We start from the raw sequence: 19660 nt of genomic DNA on the forward strand, positions 1-19660 counted from the left end.
CCTCTGGGTCCCCTCGCAATCTGACGAGCATGGTCCCTGGAGCACAGGAGCTAGATCCAAGTGACCCCCACAGTCCAGTGATCCTTCAGTCCAAGTTTGGTGGAGGTAAGTCCTTGCCTCCCCACGCTACACTGCAAACCTGTGTACTGCGTGATTTGCAGCTACTCCGGCTCCTGTGCACTTTTCCAGGATTTCCTTTGTGCACAGCCTAGCCTGGGTCCCCAGCACTCTGTCCTGCGGTGCTCAACCCTCTGAGTTGGCCTCCAACGTTGTGGGACCCTCCTTTGTGACTCTGAGCCAGCTCCGGTTCACAAATCTTCTAAGTGCCTGTTTGGGTACTTCTGCAGGTGCTGCCTGCTTCTGTGGGGGTTCTCTGAGTTGCTGAGTGCCCCCTCTGTCTCCTCCTCCAAGGGGCGACATCCTGGTCCTTCCTGGTCCCCAGCAGCACCCAAAAACCTATACCGCGACCCTTGCAGCTAGCAAGGCTTGTTTACGGTATTTCTGCAACCTTCATTGCGACGTGGGACATCTTCCATCCAAAGGAGAAGTTCCTAGTCCTCTTTGTTGTTGCAGAATTACAAGCTTCTTCCATCCGAAGGCAGTTTCCTTGCACCTTCATCCGGGGTTTTCTGGGCTCCTGCCCCCCCCTCACTGAGATACTTGTGGCATATTGTCATAAAAATAAAGTACCTTTATTTTTAGTAACTCTGAGTATTGTGTTTTCTTATGCTATTGTGCTATATGATATAAGTGGTATAGTAGGAGCTTTACATGTCTCCTAGTTCAGCCTAAGCTTTGCCATAGCTACCTTCTATGAGCCTAAGCTGCTAGAAACACCTCTATTCTACTAATAAGGGATAACTGGACCTGGCACAGGGTGTAAGTACCACAAGGTACCCACTATAAGCCAGGCCAGCCTCCTACAAGGTCGTGTCCCGGGACGTGCCCAGTGAGTTTGGCCTCCAGAGGCTGGGGCAGCCATCTTGGTGCCGGGAGTCGGTGGAGGGCCCCTGGTGAGAGGTAGGGGTGGCTGTGAGGTGCCGCCGGTCTGCCCCGGGTCCCAGGTAGAGGGGCCCCACATGGAGCGGAGACGCAGGGGCCCCTGGTCGGCGGTGCAGTCGGCCCGAGGCGGTCCTGCCTGAGACGGGCACGTGCAGTGAGACTGGGCCGGGCCCGGGGAGAACCAGAGTGCAGCGAAGGCCCATAGCTCTGGCCTGAGTGCGAGGAGGCATCGTTCTCGCCGCCCTGGTCGGCGACAGATAGCTGGAGGAGACCGCCAGCGAGTGGGATGCGCTCACAAGCAGAGGGGGCGTACGGTGAGGTGGACGAGGTCTGATACCGGGCCTAATATTAAGCTGGTGCAGGAGTGGAACTCTGATGGCGTCCTCTAAACTCAAACGGGACCAGTCAGTGAGGGAAATGTTGACCAGATCCCACCCGGTGCAGGGTAGGCCGGCTGAGGGGTTGCTTGTGACGAGGGTTCCTGACGATCGTGGGGAGGTGGAAGATGATGGCGAGGCCCCAGTCACGAAGAGTTTTCTCACCTCCTTGTTTGATTTGCTTCAGAGAGACCTGCAGGAGCTTCAGAGGAACATTTCCCAAGAGATGAAGGAGCTGCGCGCGGACGTCACGTCCCTGGGAGAACGAGTGGCAAATGTTGAGGATGGCGAGATCTCTCGGGGGAGGAGGTGGAACACATGTAGCAGGAGAACATACGTCTTCGTGAGCAGCAGGATCTCCTGCAGATGGCGGTTGAGGACTTGCAGAACCGGTCTCAACTGCATAACATACATATCAGGGGAGTCCCGACCGGAGCAGAGAAGGAGGACATTGGTGAATTCGTCATAGCGCTGATCCGCTCCATCCCAGGCCTAGATGATTTATGAGAGATTACGCTGGATTGAGTTCATTGTGCGGGCCGCTCCGGAGGGACCGGTGATCGGCCACCTGACATTTTAGCGTGTGTCCATAACTATGAAATTAAAGAAAGTATCCTGCAGAGAACCCGAAACCTCTCTCAGGTACAGTTCCGTGGGCCCGCATTTCAGCTGTTTCAGGACCTCTCGCTGTGGACTCTACAGAGGCGGCAAGAATTTAAGCCCATCACAGAGCACTTACGGGTGAATTCTACGTCTTACTCCTGGGGTCACCCCTTCCGCCTTATGTTCCGGTGGGAGGATCAGTTGCGCCAGGTGAAATCAGTGCTAGAGGCGCGCAGGATCCTGCACTTGGAGAAGATTGAACGTGATAATGGCACGCGCGCAGAAGCTGCCGCCGGGGAACGCCCGCGTTGGCGGCGGAAGGAGAGGATCAGGAAACAGCAGCGACCTACCACGACGGAGCAAGCGATGGAAAGACAATCCGTGCTGAGCAGTTTGGCTGCTGGGACCAATGCTTAAGTGGGGGGCACCTGGATGCTGCTACACTGATCTGGGGTCGCTGCAGTTTAGGCCTTGAGAGGGGCTTGGGCGGTGGAGTCGCTGGACTCTAAGTGATGAACTTGTGCGGTTCTGCTGCCCCTGTCAGGACTTTGCCTCTCTGGAGATGTGTGTCAGAGGGCTTCTATGTTGTAAGCCCCTGTTGTGTGTTTATGGTTGTGTTGGTGTGCTTCCCCTGGAATTTACATGAGTGTTGCTCTTGCCTACTGTCCCTGTGTGTGGGCGCTGCCCCAGTGCTGTTACTGGCTCCTGCCCCTAAGTGGCGGTTCCCGCTTATGGAACGTAGCCTGCTGGGTACCACATGTCCCTTAAGTGTCTAAGCTTGAATGTCCGGTGGCTCAACAGTCCAGCTAAGAGGTTGGCGATCCTGTCTGGCCTTGAGAGGTCTGGGAGTCATGTCTGCCTTTTGCAGGAGACGCACTTACTGTCCAAGGATACATATTGTATGCGCTCAAAGTAGTTCCCAGGCAGTTTTGGTCCTCAGCTCCTACAAAGCATGCTGGGGTGGCGATACTTCTGTCGAGGGCCTTTCCTGGGGAGGTGGTAGCCAGGATACATGAGGTACAGGGTAGGTTCCTGGCTCTTAGGGTGCGGGTCGGGGCCATCTTCTTTACTATTGCTACATTGTATACTCCTAACGTGCAGCAAGAAGTCTTTATGAGGCAGGCCATCTCCCCAATACTCAATACACCGGACAGAGCTATTCTGGTGGGCGGGACTTCAACCTGGTAATGGACAATGAGCTGGATAGGTCTGGGCATCGATTTGGGCAGACTGGGGCAATGACTATAGCGGGGTGACCGTGGTTGGCTGACTGTGGCTTGGAGGATATCTGGAGGAGGGCGTATCCAACGATCAGGGATTATTCATTTTAATCTGCTGCCTCCAAGACGTATACGCGTATAGATTTTTTCTTGGCCTCCCCGGAGTTTACCTCTCAGATTAGTGAGACCACAATTGAGCCTCGGGCCTTAACGGACCACGCACCTATTACTTTGGTGGCCTGTCTTGAAGTGGGGCGAGTGGGGACCTCGGGTTGGTGCTTTAGGGATACCATTTGCAGAGCAGGGCAGTGTAGGAGACACTGCGGCGCGCGATTCTGAACTATCTTAGTTTCAATGATGATGGGAGAACTAGCTTGGAGACTTTGTGGGAGGCTCTGAAAGCAGTAGTTCGAGGAGAAGTGATGTCACTCTCGGCTAAAGACAAAGCAAGAAGGGAGCAGAGGGCGGTGTTAGAGCAAAAAGTGCCGGCACTAGAACGCTCCCACAAGTATACCGGCACACGTAGAGTGTGGAGGGAGCTGGGGAAGGCGTGACAGCAGTTGAAGCGGCTGGCCTGGGACAGGGCAGAATATGCAATAGTGCGGCTTAAACAAATATTACACCGGGAGCAATAGGTGTGGGAAGCTTCTTGCGTAGCGGTTGAGGAAGCAGCGCTTGGCCATAGCGATAAAGATGGTACGCTCCCCCTCTAAGGGTGAGATGCGAATGGATGATCAAATGGCAGAGGCGTTTGCTGAGTATTACAAGGAGCTATATGCTGTGGATACACTGTGTGAGGTGGACCCTGCTGCCTTTCTCACGGATAGTAATATTACTCCGCATGGTGAGCGTGATGCGTCCTCCTTAGATCAGCCTATTAGGGTGGAGGAGGTTATCTCGGCGATATCACGTCTAAAGGTTGGGAAATCCCCTGGCCCAGATGGCTTTTACGGCACAAAACGTTTCGCCCGGAGCTGGTGCCGCTCTTGGCGAGGGTCTTTAATTCTTTTCGTGTGTCCGGAGCTCTCACACCTAGCATGCTGGAGGCCACCATTGCGGTCACTCACAAGCCTGGGAAGGATCCAGCAGAGTGTGCTTCTTATAAGTCCATTTCGCTCGAGTATGGACGCCAAGTTGATAACTGGCATATTAGCTCACCGCCTTAATCCCTACATGCGCCTGGTCTTATAGACCCGGATCAGGCGGGCTTCATTCCACATCGACAGTGCGGCGATAATACGAAGCGACTGCTGCATCTAATAGATAAAACTAGCAGGTCTCGTACAGATGTGCTTCTCCTCTCTATTGACGCGGAGAAGGCGTTCGATAGAGTCCATTGGCCTTATCTTTTTCAGGTGCTGGAGCGTTATGGGCTAGGCCCAGTGTTCAGGCCCTGGATCCAATGCATTTATTGTGCACCTAAGGCTGCTGTTCGTGTTAATGGAACTCTGTCCGTGCCTTTTCCGATTGGTCGAGGAACGCGGCAGGGGTGCCCGCTCTCCCCTCTACTGTTTGAGCTGTATATGGAGCCTTTTGCTTAGCGCCTACGTGACAACCCTCTTATCTCTGGCATCAAGTTTGGGGGCGACCATCACCTCATTAGCTTATATGCGGATGACGTGATTCTTACCCTTGCAGAGACCATGATTTCGCTGCCAGCCCTTATGGCGGCCCTTAGTGAGTTTAGCCAGGTTTCTGGGTTTTGGGTGAATATGCAGAAGTCGCAGGTCCTCAGTTTGTCTACCTCTCCGGAACATGAAGAAAGCTTGAGGGCCCGGTATCCTCTTATTTGGTCGACGTCGCAGATACCCTATATGGGTATTGAACTGGCGACTTCGGCTGTGAAGACAGCGAGCTTGAACTATGCCACGCCAGAGACGGCATACAAGGTAGCTTCCTATTGGTATTATAACCCAGCAAGGATACATGCATGGGATCCCGCTAAGGCAGGCCTTTGTTGGAGGGGGTGCGGTAACACGGGCACACTTGTACATCTTCTTTGGCACTGCCCCAAGCTACAGGGATATTGGAAGAGTATCCTGGATGACATCGATAAGGTATTTCAGACAGAGATTCCTAGATTTCCATTGTATGTATTGTTGGGTCTACCCAATCCCCTCATATTTCCCCTTCGATCGCTGAGGGGGGGGAGGAGACAGATGGCCTTAGCTCTCAATGCTGCACTCCAGACGATTCTCACCTTATGGGGCTCGGACAGGTTACCAACGTATGTGCCTTGGCAGGGACAATATCGTGAAAGGATGATGAGAGGGTGCGGGGGTAGGAGAGGGGCAGAGCATTTAGAAGGGGAAGTGCAGTTATTTCTTTATGTTATCTTTGTTGCTTGCTCTGAGAGACCTAGACTGTCGTGCTTTGATTGCTTCGATTATCAGCTGAACGATATGGGACTTCTTGTGATGCCGATAGTCGAAATGTTTGGAGGATTGATATAGAGCTTTGTACTGTTTTTGTATGTTAAATACCAATAAACAGATTTGATCCATAATACATACAATTCAGATTCTGTATTTGTAAGGGATGTGTCTTCCGAATACAGAATCAGTTTGGTAAACCAAAATTGTGATTCAGTAACATGCTACAGAATCGCAGTTTGGGTTTGACACATACCAAAGTGTTTTAAAAAAAAAAAAACAATTGCAGTCAGCACCACAAAAAGGCTTGATACATCGGGCCCTTATTCACTTGACTGAAGAAAATTGAAATACTCCTTTTCGCTAAGATCCTAGTACCTCTGTCTTAACCACTGCACACTTTGCTGCTAACAATGCTTTGTCTTGGGTGAGCACTAAACAAAACTGGGTAAAGCAATTCAAACATCAGGCTGCGATTGAGAGTTTAGGACATTCAACGAAAGTACCAGGACATAAGTGTTCCGCAAACGTTTTAACAGATTCACCTATCAGAAGCAAGTTACTGGACAGATCTATTTCATCCATGTTCAAGAACAATTTTTGAGGAAAAGCATTTTAAAATTTGCACCTCCATTAAACAACTATCACTCCCATGAATCATCAATCACAGATTTCTCTGTGCATGCATACTGGTGGTAACTTAAGAGAAAATAAATACATACATGCCAATGTGGCACTCTACGGCAAGAGGATTCTGTGATCATTGAAGCATAAGTCTTGCACAAAAAAAATTAAGCAATAGTAGATAATACAAAACTAAGTGTAGAGCAAGTGACAACACATTTTAGAAAGGTTGGGTGCGTAAGGAAAAGCATTTTTAATGGCCAAACTTGTGGCAGAGTCTAGTGGAGGGAGAACATTTATTAGGCAGTGGTCACAAAGATGACAGGGTGGGGGTAGTAGGTAGAGGTGACCTTGGGGAAGGGAGGTGGGGGTTCTCTGTCTAATGTGCAAAGTTTTGGAAGACTATCACTGACAAAGAGTCTAAGCAATTCCTTAAGAGATGAAATATGGATGACAGATTTTTGTAGAAATGCATATGGACTATTGAAGTAGGTAAACTACAACAGGGTTAGGTGTGAAAGTGGCTAACCCTAAAAGAGATTTGTGCCTCCAAACAGTTAGCTTTGGCATTTGCTATTCTGCTTTCTATTGGTCATGGGGTCAGGATGTGTGAATCTAGGATCACATGCAGTTAGGCGTTTTCAGCACTGTTTGTGTTTCTACTTCAGTATTGTATTTCCATAACTTCAAAATGCAATCCTTAGTTGACTATTCCCGAATATGGACTCTGGATTTTTCTCTGGTTCTGATGACACCGGGACCTACCTTGCCCTACTGCTAGGTCCAGACGCAGAAATGTAATGCATCACTTGGTTCTGGCATCGAAAATATGTCTGAATTTGTAATGCTTCTTTTATCATTAATCCATTCATGCAGTCTTTTAATGTTGCATCTTGGGCAGTGATTCTTTACATTTTTCAAAACGTTCAATCATAAAACTTTTCACCAAGGACACATAGTAGTCCAAACACCAACAGCTCAAGGCGCTCAACAGTGAACAATTCATAAAACGAATCAAATCTTCTGTATTTTTTTTTGTAGGGGAAAGAATAATGAAACAATAAGTGCAAGTAATTTGAAGTATCTCTAATACTTCAGCCCACATATATTTTCCCCTTCGGGTTTGGGTAATTCCCTTATCAGAGGGGATAGAACCCAAGATAATTTTCTTCATGTCCAATGATGTAGGAGACATGGGTTGACAAACACATTTAAGCTTCTCTTCTCAATGGCTGCTAACTTTTTTTGCCTTTTTCCGAACAAGATCTTTCCTCATGTTCTGAAAAGCTATGCCTAAAATTCTAACCCAACACTTTAGGCCCATCGCTGTCATGTGCAGGGCTGAACAGACATTGTTACTAAGACGATTATCTGTTATCTGCTGTAGCAAACTGGATTATTGGTTGAGGGTGATGAAACCTTACTGAACCGCAACCAGACAAGAGGTGGGCCTAACCCATCTCTTTAGGCCCGCCTCTGTCATGTGCTGGGCTGAACAGACATAGTTACCAAGAACATTATCTGTTGTAGCAAACTGGATTATTGGTTGAGGGTGGTGAAACCCTACTCAAACATCAACCACAATCACTGCCAAAGTGAACGCAAGCAACCCCAAATTTATCTGTTCGCAACCCTCTGGGAGCTTGGCACAAAAGTCTGGCTTAAGTTAGAAGCAATGTGTAACATATTTAGGCACAATTCAAAAAGTAATAAAGTGAAAACATAAGAAAAGTCCCACACTTATTTAGAAAAATAGAATAAAATGTAATAAATTATTTGAGACCTAACTGACAAAAATCCGATCAGTATAACCAGAGATGCAATTTCAAAAGACTGCATCAACCAATCAGGAGGAGGCATCACCATAATTCACAAAAACACCCTCCGCCTCACAACTAGTTCCAACGACCACTCACCCGACATCGAGCACCTCCACTTCCAGATCCAGACCAACCCAAACACCACCCTCCACGGGACCCTAGTCTACAGACCCCCTGGACTCTGCCAAACCCTCCCCACCCCCCATAAGAAAATCCATAGCCGACTTAAACACCACGCTCTCACCTCAGACTACATCCTCCTCTGCAACCTCAATTCCCACCTGGACAACCTTAACGACCACAACACATCCCTACTGGAGAACCTCGCAACCATTGAACTCAAACAACTGGTCACATCCCCAACCCACGCAGGAGGAGACACACTCAACCCCATCTTCTCTGACAGCAACAACATCCGTCACCCACACCTCCAAACTACATTGGATTGACCACCACTGTGTCCACTTCACCAAATCCACCGCCCTCCACCAAACACCACCGCCGGTTTCCACAGACGCCAACAAATCAGCAAGCAACCTCCACCAATGGATCTTCGACTGCACCAAAACTCTGGCTCCCCTCAGGAAACCCAAGAAAGCCAGCTGGTTCTCTCCCGCCCTCCAAGAGTCCTGGCGCACATGCAGACGGCTCTAGAGAAGATGAAGGAGCAGAGCAAGATCCAGGCTGACCATGCAGCAGTCAAAACAGTCGTCACTACACACCACCACCTCATCAGAGCCACAAAGAAAATGACCATACAGGAACGCATCAACACCAACGCACACAACAGCAAAGAACTCTTCACAGTGATCAAAGAATCAATCAAACCAAGCATGGATACCACAGACATCCTCCCCCCCCCCACCCCCCCTCAAAGATCCATGCAACAACCTCTCCATCTTCTTTCATCACAAAATCTTAGACATTTATGGCAGCTTCGCTACCGAAGACCCACCCACCACACCTGCAACTACTGCACCCAAAGGCTCCAGTTCTCAGGCGACCCTGCTAAACTGGACGTTCGAGAATAGTTACCGATACTGAGGACGCTGCGGGGGAATTCGACCGCGGTCGTTGCTTTTTCTGGAACATGGATACTTACGTGCACGATAGGAAACGGTTCTAGAATACTTCATGTACGTCCTAATTTTGGATATTATATATACTTTTTTCAGACTTTGGATTGGTCTTAAGGAGACTGGTTATACACGTAGATGTAATTAAGCTAAGCCCTGATGAAGTCCGTGAGAGTACTGTTCTCATAGGACGAAACACGTGTTGGCTGTATGTGCTACATGGATACTGATTTCATTGCTGTGTTTACTACATGAACACTGACTTCAAATGACAACTTTGTGTTTACTATGATGAACTTTTCTGTTTCAAGAATAAATTGAGCTTGAAACTCTTTATGTTGTTAATACCAATATACGTTGCATATTGTTACATCACTTACTTCTAATTACATGTTCATGAGTGCCCTGACAGCTGTTTTTTGACCCTGCTAAACTGGATAACCCTCACCACGGACTATACCCAAAAGATCATGAAAACCATCCACTCTGAAGCTCTTTGGACCCCTGCTCAGACCACATCTTCACCAGAGCCGGCATCACCATCGCTCCCGAACACTCCCACACCACCAGCTACTCCATCAAGTCCACCACCTTCCCGGAAGACTGGTAACACTCAGAGAACAAACCCCCTGCTGAAAGAACCCTCTGCTGATCCAATGGACCTCAAAAAGTACAGACCCATCTCGCTGCTCCCCTTCCCAGTCAAAGTCATAGAAAAGGATATCAACGCCCAACTCACTGAATTCATCTAAACTATCCACACAATGGCCTCTCCCAATCAGGCTTCAGAAGCAACTACAGCACCGAGACAGCACTCCTTGTCACAACAAACAACATCCCCACTCTCATCGACTGAGGCAAAAACGCAGCCCTCATCCTCCTGCACCTCTCTGCTGCCTTCTACACCTTCTCCCACCACACCCTCTACACTAGACTCCATGATGCTGGCATCCGTGGCAAAGCATCTGGGTAGATCCTCTCCTTTCTCACCGGTTGAACCCAAAGAGTCAGACTACCATTCTCCTCAAAACCTATAGAGATCAGCTCGTAAACACCATCAGAAACCACATACTCAACATAGTCTCCTATGTCTAGGACACCCAGCTGATCCTCCCCCTTACCGACAAACCTAAAGCTGCTAAGAGCACCTTTCACAAAGGGGTGAAGGCAGTTACTGCCTGGATGAAGGACAGCTGCCTGAAACTCCACTCTGACAAAACCGAAGTCCTCATCCTGGGCTCCACCCCTTCCGTCTGCGACGACTCCTGGTGGCTCACAGAGCTCAGACACCCTCACCCCACAACCACCTACCATGCACGTAACCTCAGCATCATCCTGGACTCCTCGCTCTCAATGAACCACCAAATTAACGTGGTCTCATCCATGCTCCACCTGCTTTGAAAGATTTTCATATGGACCCCTCACAGAGTCCAGGAGAATGGTTACCCAGGTGCTCGTCAGCAGCAAGCTCGACTACGGCAACACACTCTACTCTGGCACCACCCAAAAACTACAAAAGAAATTGCAATTGCAGAGAATCCAGAAAGCCTCGGCCAGACATCCTGAACATCTCCCGCCCTAGCCACAACACTGGTCACCTGAGAAACCTTCACTGGTTCCTGATTAACAAAAGAATTACCATCAAGCTCCTCACGCACACCTACAAGGCCCTCCACAACATCGGACCACATAGTTCAACCACAGCATGTCCTTCTACACACCCACCAGACATCTCCGTTCCATCCAACTCACCCTGGCCACCAGCCCAAGGATCCGCAAGAACTCGACCAGAGGAAGATCCTTCTACCTCGCTGCGCAGACCTGGAATGCTCTACCACTAGATCTCAGTCAATCACCCTCACTGCCACAATTCAAGAAAGACCTCAAGACCAGGATCTTCAAATGAACTTAAACATCCTCCCCCTTGCACCTTGAGACCCTAATGGGTGATTAGCCGCACTTTACAAGTACATTGATTGATTGGTTTAAGTTAAAATAGCAGCTAGAAGCACATAGCGATAACTGTGGCCATCTGGTCACCCTGGATCAGGAAAAAGACACAAGCTCAGACTGGCTGCAATGGAGTGTGGGCTGGAAACAGGAAACAAGTTATGTCTGCTGAACAAAGTACCTTCAAATCTTGGTTGAGCAGGAGTGCAAAGGGAGTTCAGAGGGGCTACAATGTGAAGTTCTGCATCTTCATCAAGGATACCGTTAAAGAGGAGCTTGCAATGAGAAGCTCTGCATTGAAGATGAATTGCACACTGGCGGTTCCAAAGGAGCTGCAGGGCTGCAAATCAGAGTATTGCTTTCTCTTTGAGAATGCCGTCAATGAGGGGCTTGCAATATGAAGGAAGACAGGATGTATCTACCACACAAAGGCAGTTCCAAGGAAACTGCAGGCTGTGACGCGAGGATCGGCATTAAGGATGCATTGAACTTTGGTGGTTCCAAAGCGGTGCTGCGAGTCGAGTCATGCTGTGTCAGTTTGGACTACAGCTGGCCTGGCAAAGCACCTCCAGGCCCACTTCCAAGGGTCCACAACTGGGGTGGCACCACTTGGGCTGTAGGACTCACAGTAGACAGATTCCAGGTGTTGGGTTCAAGGTGGCTGGAGCATTTTCTGTCCCTCAGGCTCTGATCACCAGTACAGCCAACTAGCCCTTGGAGTCACTCTGATGGTCCTGGGTTCAAGATGCAGGTCCAGTCCTTTCACTCAAGCATCAGAGCAGCAGTCCTTCTTTCATAGTAGCACAGCAACCTGCCCACCACTAACCAAGATGGCCACTTGACTGAATGGATAACCTTCATCAGAAATGACAAATAAGCAATCATGCGGACCATTCACTCAAGGGCCCCTAGGGACACATGTTCTCACCTCATCTACAACCTGGGAACATCACCAATCAGCACCATCCTGACCCACATCATCAAAAACTCAATCATGTCTGCCACTTTCCCAGATGAATGGAAACTTGCAGAAATCAATGCCATGTCAAGAAGCCCACAGCCAACCTGAATCAACTGAGCCATCCAACCCATCTCTCTGCTCCCCTATCCAGTCAACATGATTGAGGATGCCATTAACAAGTAACTCACAACCCACCTTGAACCTCACCATCGTCTAAAAACACAATCAGGATTCAGAAAGAACCACAGAATCGACACAGCACTCACCACAGACGATATTCGAAAAATCCTGGTCTGAAGAGAAACAGCAGCCCTCACCCTGCTCAACCTCTCTGCCACATTCAACACGGTCTCCAACAACACCTTCATCAGAAGACTCCACAAGATTGGCATACAAGGATCTGTTTTAATGGATCTATTCCTTTCTCACAGGAAGGACCCGAAGGGTCAGACTACCACCCTTCAAATCAGAGTCTAAGAAACTGAAGTACAGTGTCCCACAGGGATCGTCCCTCAGCCCCACTATTTTCAACATTTAGTAGACACCGGTAACCAACATCATCATCTCCTAGATCACCCTCTCCGTGACAGACCAGACTAACACCAGCAGAACCAGCTTCATCAATTGCATGACAATGGTAGCAGACTGGATGCGAACCAGCTGCCTGAAGCTCAACTTGGACAAGATGGAAGTACTGGTCTTCTGCAGCATTACCTCCCCATGGGATTCCAGCTAATGGTCGTTTTAGTACCATGCATGCTGCAAACTGGGCTGCCAAAGCGAGACCTACCAAGGACCATTGATGCCAAGCATGCCATTTCGTGTCTCTCATCAGTGTAGTCGCAATGTGGTTTCGGATTAGTAGTTTTTTTTTTTTTTTTTTTTTTTTTTTTTTTTTTTTTAAGAGTAATTTCTCTCAAATAGCAGTTGTTTTAACTCTCAATGGATGATTTTCTGGCATACTGACACTTGGCTGTTATAGCTATAGTCTCCTTTCACGTTGCCTCTCAGCAGTGCACGTTCTGCCTGCTTAGTGTATGCAATATCTCCCAAAAAAGTTGTCTCCTGCTGTAAATCAGATCTAAATGTTTGTTTTATCACCATTATAAATCTATGCCAATAAAGCAATGCATGCAATGTTTCGAGGCTTTATTCGAACAAATGAAAATACAATGAAAATGCTCTGAAGCAGGGTAAAATGAAACCAGAGGAAAAGAAATCCATAAATATTGTACTCTTACTCTCAGAACTAAGGCATACGTCTTCCTGCTTCTGGACCAATCTGCAAAGTACCATCACCTTGCGTTCCCTTGGTAACGAGTCTCACACCTATAACCAACCTTAGCTGAAACTGAAGCAACTGACTGTTTATATTTTACGTTTAGCACAAAAAGACAATATAGTCTGCTCTGAATCGTTCGCACAACTATGTGTCTTTGATAGGCAGAGTTTTTTTGTTGTAAGCAACAAGTGATCTCTCCCAACATTTGGGGTAACCTATAAACTCAGTTTCTGCTCAGTTGCGTGTTGCGTGGAGAACATATCCGAGAAGGATCCCGTTCATCTCCGTTTTGATGCCGATGGATTGAACACTGACTAGGACTTCATGAATGGTCAAGCTTTAATTTCAGGAGTCGTGTTAAAGATGGGGTCTGTATTTTCAGCAACAAGCTCTTCTGCAAATTTAAACAAAAAATGAACATCTGTTTAAAGACAGTTGCGTTTACTTACACAGTATGATTTAAAATATTTCTTCTTAAAATAATTAACAAAAATGCAAAGTGAGAAGTCAGGAAGACCAAGGCATCGATTGGTTACCTTCTTAGAGACAGAAATTATTTAGCTACCCTACTACAGCTGTGTCTCAAAAATCCTATTTTGAGGGTCCTGGATATAATTTCATACTATAAAGAAAGCACATCTTGGTCAAACCACAAACCCTTCCCTTCCATTCCATGCCACTGTTCTTCATTCTGTACTGATGAATAAAGTCACAGTTTACAAAGGATAAGTAATTCAATACCACCTTCGAAACGTGCGTAAGAATCTTATCCACCTTGAATGAAAACCAAAGAATACCACATGAACTCCGTGGTCGGAGTTTGAAGATTAACAGTCATTTATGAAAAACGTAAGAGAATAAAGAGCAGTAGATGTGAAATGATTTGACAGTAAAACAAGCAAATATTTGTCAAATGTGTCCAGTTTTCAACTACTGTAATGCGTTTTCCGTCCTATAAAAATGTTAAACATGCTAGACATTCTCAAGAAAAGAGATTCATATTTTTATTACCATTCTACAGAGCCTACGCTTCTGCAACACTGATCTCTAACGGTTTCCAACAGAACTGAAAGTTAACTGTGGAATCTAAAAGGACCCACAGCAAGTCCACTTAGGTGTACAAACATGATCGCAATTTTAACTTTCACTCCATACACCTAATACTTATTCCTCCACCTCCTTCCTTACAAGTAATATTAATGTTGCAGAATGTGTCAACATTCTCGTTTGCGCTTACACTGCTAGTGAATCTGCTGACACCTGGTCTCTTAAAAAGCAAATATCCTGTGAGGCACACATGCATGTCAGATACTAGCCCCCTTGTTTTAGGAGTGATTGCAATCTTAGCACTCTAATTATAAGGTTGACTGACAATCAAAATCATTGCAATCATAACTACAGGAATATAGTTATTCCAATCAATGTCTGATTACGTAATGGGAATGTAGATTGTTCAAATTATAGCAATATATCAAGCCAAAAAGAAGTATAAACCTACATGCAGAAATAGCACCACGTATGCACTTGCGTTCAAGAAATTATATGCAGAACACATACAAATATATGAGAGGTCATATCGACGGTGACTTCGTGGAAGAAATACTGTGGTGAATGAAATCGGAGCATTGATAGATGCCATAGTCCATGTTCTCAACGACAATGCCTTCATTGATAGGCTGTGGCAATGATCTCTGTAGTAGTCACCAACGTTGACTGTTCCATCGTCGTCGACTGTGCTCTGGGAGGATTTTTTTTTGTCCTTGTCGGATCTGAGGATTGTGCTCCCTTTTCTTCAGAGATAGAGTGGAAGGTTGGGAGGAGGCCAACCCTGTGGAGATAAGATTAATTTTCTACTTTTTGAGAGTGTCTTTATGGTGTATTTTCAAAGCCTTTCTAATCTCCTCAGAAGCCTCTTGGTCAGAGGATCCTGACCTTTTATGAGGTTTAACAGATAAATCGCTGTCCTCATCAGAAGACCTGGATTTCTGGGTTTCAGGCTTCTGCAGTCACAGAAGTAATCTTCCTTCTCAGGCTCTCAAGGTTTTTGAAGTGTGACACATTTTGCATTATTTTACCTGATGTCAGGGTAGAGGCGACAGACCGTCTCTGTAGATCCTCAACATGTAGTCTTTTCTTACAACAGGACTTGCAGGATCACAATAGGCGTTTCTGAGAAGACTCAAACATTGAGTAAATGTAGAAAAATTGAGAAATCACAGGAAAAAATGAGGAGAGCTCAGGGAGACTCCCTTACATACGACATGCAGTAGAAATTCTGAGGGACTCAGTCTCTCTTGGGAGTGCTAGCACCTGATTAGTCATTGTCCAAGTTTGGTCCTGGACACATGTAGGCTATTAAACAGATGTCCTAGTGCCATGATAGCCTATGATAGTTTTACATACGGCTTTACCATGGTACTGCGGGACTCCCACTTTGACAACAGGGAAAGATTCAAGCATGTGAATCTATGAAAGATCCAATACTGGATAACTTTTTTTTCTTCATATAAACGTCTGCATTATACATCAGGCAATGTTTATAAGAAGAATATTGGTGGAGGAGGTATGTTTTTTTTCTGGAAACAGAAAACAAAATGCAACCCTTTTCAACTGTCTGCCATACTATTAGTTTCCAGGAAGTGGTTGAAAAAGAGGGGTGTGGCTACCCATCCAAAAGCTTCTGTTGGATTTAAAAATGGCACCAGGTAGGACACTGGGGCATAGTGCCCCATGCTGCAATTTTGTGACCTAATTTTTTAAGTTCAAGACCAGAGTAAGGTGGATACTGGTTGTACTTACTTAACAGAGGAGGTGGCAGTGTCTGCTACATAGTGTCCTCTCATATTTGCATCATTCTACAGGAAGAACATAGTTCAGCCGACATAGTCCCGTTGGTGACAAATTTAACAGGGTTCCAAAACATGTGCCAGTTTCTTGTTTTACAGAGCTCAAATAGTTGCAATCGTCCTATTTCTTTAGCCCTTTGCTTCCCATGCCAGATGAATTGCCTGTAGGCTACTCTTTGTTCTCTTACCTCATAAGGTAATGATGTGTCACTGTTAAGAGATTTTGCTTTTTTTGTGTCATTTTTTCATCCTAAAATCTTAGCTTCTTAATGTTTCTAAAACCTTCTGCGGCTCACTGCTTGCAGCCAGGCAAGGGTGAAGTATTAAGGGAAAGGGATGCAATACTGAGTTCAACCCAGTCCTTGACCCAGTCTAAACGAAAAATGCCTTCACTCAAGATAATGGCATCTTACTATTTTTTGCTAAGCTACAATTCACTCTTCAAATTCTCATGGTCCGAAATGGACCCTGTCATGGTTATTTTGTGATGGGAGGGATTGCTTTTAAGAACTCTGTGTTGGGTAATCCATACCAATTATTGAAAAAAATTCAAATGCAAGAACTGTGCTAATTCTTCAATAGAGTGAAGGACAGCACAGCATGACAGGGAGTCAAAAAATGTGCAACAGGGGTGGTTGGGATTTAGCAAAGTGGCTACTCAGTATGAAAAAGTATAAGCAATTTATCAATTATAGCCCTACTTTATCCTGGTTCGCAATAGAACTCCTGGGATACCCCAGAACGCAATGCCTTGGAAAAAACATATGGCATTCTCACAGCTGAAAAAAAAGCCTTACAGTAAAAATCACCTGTACGATAGAAGTGTCACTGCACTCTGCTTTTAATTAAATTTGGTGACGGGAGACTGCTCTTTTTTAATTGCCAGCAAAGGGCATATAACACTAAATGGCTATCTCACAGCATTAGGTTGAAGCTAGAACAATAAAAAATCCCCAAGAGGCATGACCCAGTTTTTGTTTTGCTCCAGTTAATGTGGCTGTACCAAGCCATGTAAGCCATCTGTGTAGCCCATCTCTCTTAGAGAAAATAATGTTAAGAGCTAATCTAGTTCAAAAGAGCAGCATTGGTGTTTGACTGCAGGGCTTGGCTGATGTTCCATGAACAAATGCTTTGGAGTGGGTTCAAATGTTTTAGGCTTCACCAATGCAGAGGCCAAACAAGACAAACACTCAGTGTGCTCCTGCTTAAAATTACAGACAAGCCTATGCCCTTCAGCTGTCATACTGGATATCAAGCTTTAAACCTTGTTATTAAATGCCTCTAGACCTTTTGCGGCCCAAAGTGTGTGTTGGACATTAGGCTGGCTCTTCGTTAGGTTAAGATTGTTCTGAATCAAGTTGGTTGCACTGAATACGTGGAGATGCTGTTTGATCGGAGGCTTTATTGTGTTTTTCCACGACCTTGCAAGTAGGTTAAGTGCTCTAAAATTAATTTAACTGCAGCATCACTAGTTGGACTCATCTCTGTGGACTCCCTCAATTTCCCTTTTCTTCTGGCTTTAAAAGCTACTGAAAAATGCGTTTACTGTCTAGATGCCTCTGGTTAGGGAGGGGTTTAAAAAGAGTTATAATATTGCCCTATTTAAAACATAAATACTGCCTCTGGGTGAGAATTCCGGATATATAGTTAATGTATTTTTGCTATGTTTACTAGACAGCAGATGCTTTTGTTTTAGGATAATGTTAGAGCTATAATATCAGGCCTCATGATACTCTTTTCACATTTGAGTGAAACTGGGGGGTTTGAAGTTTCTTTGGTAGTGCCAGGAAGGGGTTGAGGGAAGTGTCAGGGGGTGCTAATGGCAAACTGCCAGTGAGTTTCGAGCATGAGATGGAGAGGTCTTGGTTTCAGGTCGAGGTAGATTGTCTTTTTACATTACCCAGTGCAGCAGCCACTTTATTTACTTTAGGTGTGCCTATTGTCCCTTAATTATTTGCAATCCTACTGGCGGATGAGATAATATGCAGATTTTGCCGACTGAAATTTTTCTCTGGTCTGCTGGAAGCTTTAGATTGCCATCATCAACTGTAGTGGTATCAGCGTTGGCCTTGCTGTTCGCCTAGGTGGACACCGGTGGTGATGAGGCTTTTAAATCATTTGGACATCACATCGCACAAGTGGACCTTCTGCAGATATTTTGTTTGTTAATGTGGCGTTATCAGAATTGATAACCATGCTCAAAGATTAACAGATGAGGCTGGTCCTTTCATATTTTGTAATTCTTCTTTTGATAGACTATAAGAAACGTTTCAAGGAATGTTGGGCTTTTGGAAACGTTGCTAAGAAGAAGTGTGCGGAGGGTGTGGTTTTGTAAAAGGGACTTATAATAGTGCTTTGATCTTAACCAAAGATACAGTTTTATTCTGCCTGGGTGAAGAGAAACTGAACTCAGTGGCCAGTTGATCCTGGTACATAGTGTCTGATGAAGTCTATATTACCTTCCAGGATGTCTTGTTTTAGGTCGATGACGAAAGGGCCCAGTATTTCCAAGAGCGTGGAGAGTTTGGCAAGTACGATAGTGCATTAGCAACTGTGGCAGTGTCTTTAATCTCTGCTGTGGCCCAGTTTACCAGATCATTATTCACTCCAGTTTCATGTTGATTCCCATAACATAGGTTGATAGTGCAAGCAAGAGACCTACTGTAACTCTCGTTCATCTGCATATAACAAAACTGCATTTACTGTTGCATCTAAGGAACTGTTCAAAAAGGTTCAACTACTCAGGTGGGGCTACTATATTTACCTATTTGGAGAATTAATTGTGCTGCAGGAGTTAGGCTCCATCCCCTGTTTCACACTGCTGTTGCTGCAGTCAATGCAAATAAGATTTTGGCCGCATTCAGACCTGAGAGTTTAGAAATTTTACAATGGAATTTCAGGATCTTGGGAATTTGTGTTTAAAACTATTGGGGAAAGAGGGATAGTGGATGTCCCTACTTGTGTAACAGCATGGCCCTCCTCAATGTAAGTAATAGCTGGAGATGGATGGAAAGAGAAGCAAGTTTTTTCATACGAGCAGCATAAAGTTTGTTATTTTTCCCAAAGGGTTACAGTACAGTCCCTTAACTATTAATAGTAGAACGAGAGCTGAATCTGATAAGCATGTATTTGGTGTGAGTTTGTAAATTTGTGTAATGAACAATATGATGAGCTGCATGTGTACATGGCATATCTTGACCACAGTGAAGCCTGTATGGTTAACCAACATTTACCAAGTACCCCAAAGTGTCTAACATGAATTCAGACGGCACTGCTCCCACTGTGACAGGGGCAAAACTGATTTGCGCGTGGATGGTTCCAAACAGAGGGAGCATGGTTTTTAAAATAACGGACTGAGATGCTGTCCTCAGTAATTACCAGTGGCTAAGAGTAATTCAAGAATTAAGTCCGTCCAATTTTTTTTGCATACATCAGTAGGACGCCATGAGTGTGACGGGTATGCCCAGACGTGGGTCCCGTGCGCAGTGTCACTGGAAACAAGCTATACCCAGTTGAGGAGTCCTAAT

The 19660-nt window shown here is 45.9% G+C and overlaps 1 protein-coding gene across 1 annotated transcript in view; it reads right to left on the reverse strand.

Moving 5' to 3' along the window:
* Positions 1–13139: 13139 nt before the first annotated feature.
* STRAP (serine/threonine kinase receptor associated protein) overlaps positions 13140–19660 on the reverse strand; it is a 137972-nt gene continuing 131451 nt past the window's right edge. The window contains exon 9 of the mRNA XM_069228472.1: positions 13140–13681. Within this exon, the coding sequence (XP_069084573.1) occupies positions 13620–13681 (62 nt within the window). The 3' untranslated portion in view covers positions 13140–13619. The remainder of the gene's footprint in view (positions 13682–19660) is intronic.

The sequence above is a fragment of the Pleurodeles waltl genome, chromosome 4_1 (genome assembly GCF_031143425.1).
Source record: "Pleurodeles waltl isolate 20211129_DDA chromosome 4_1, aPleWal1.hap1.20221129, whole genome shotgun sequence".
NCBI classification, from domain to species: Eukaryota; Metazoa; Chordata; class Amphibia; order Caudata; family Salamandridae; genus Pleurodeles; species Pleurodeles waltl.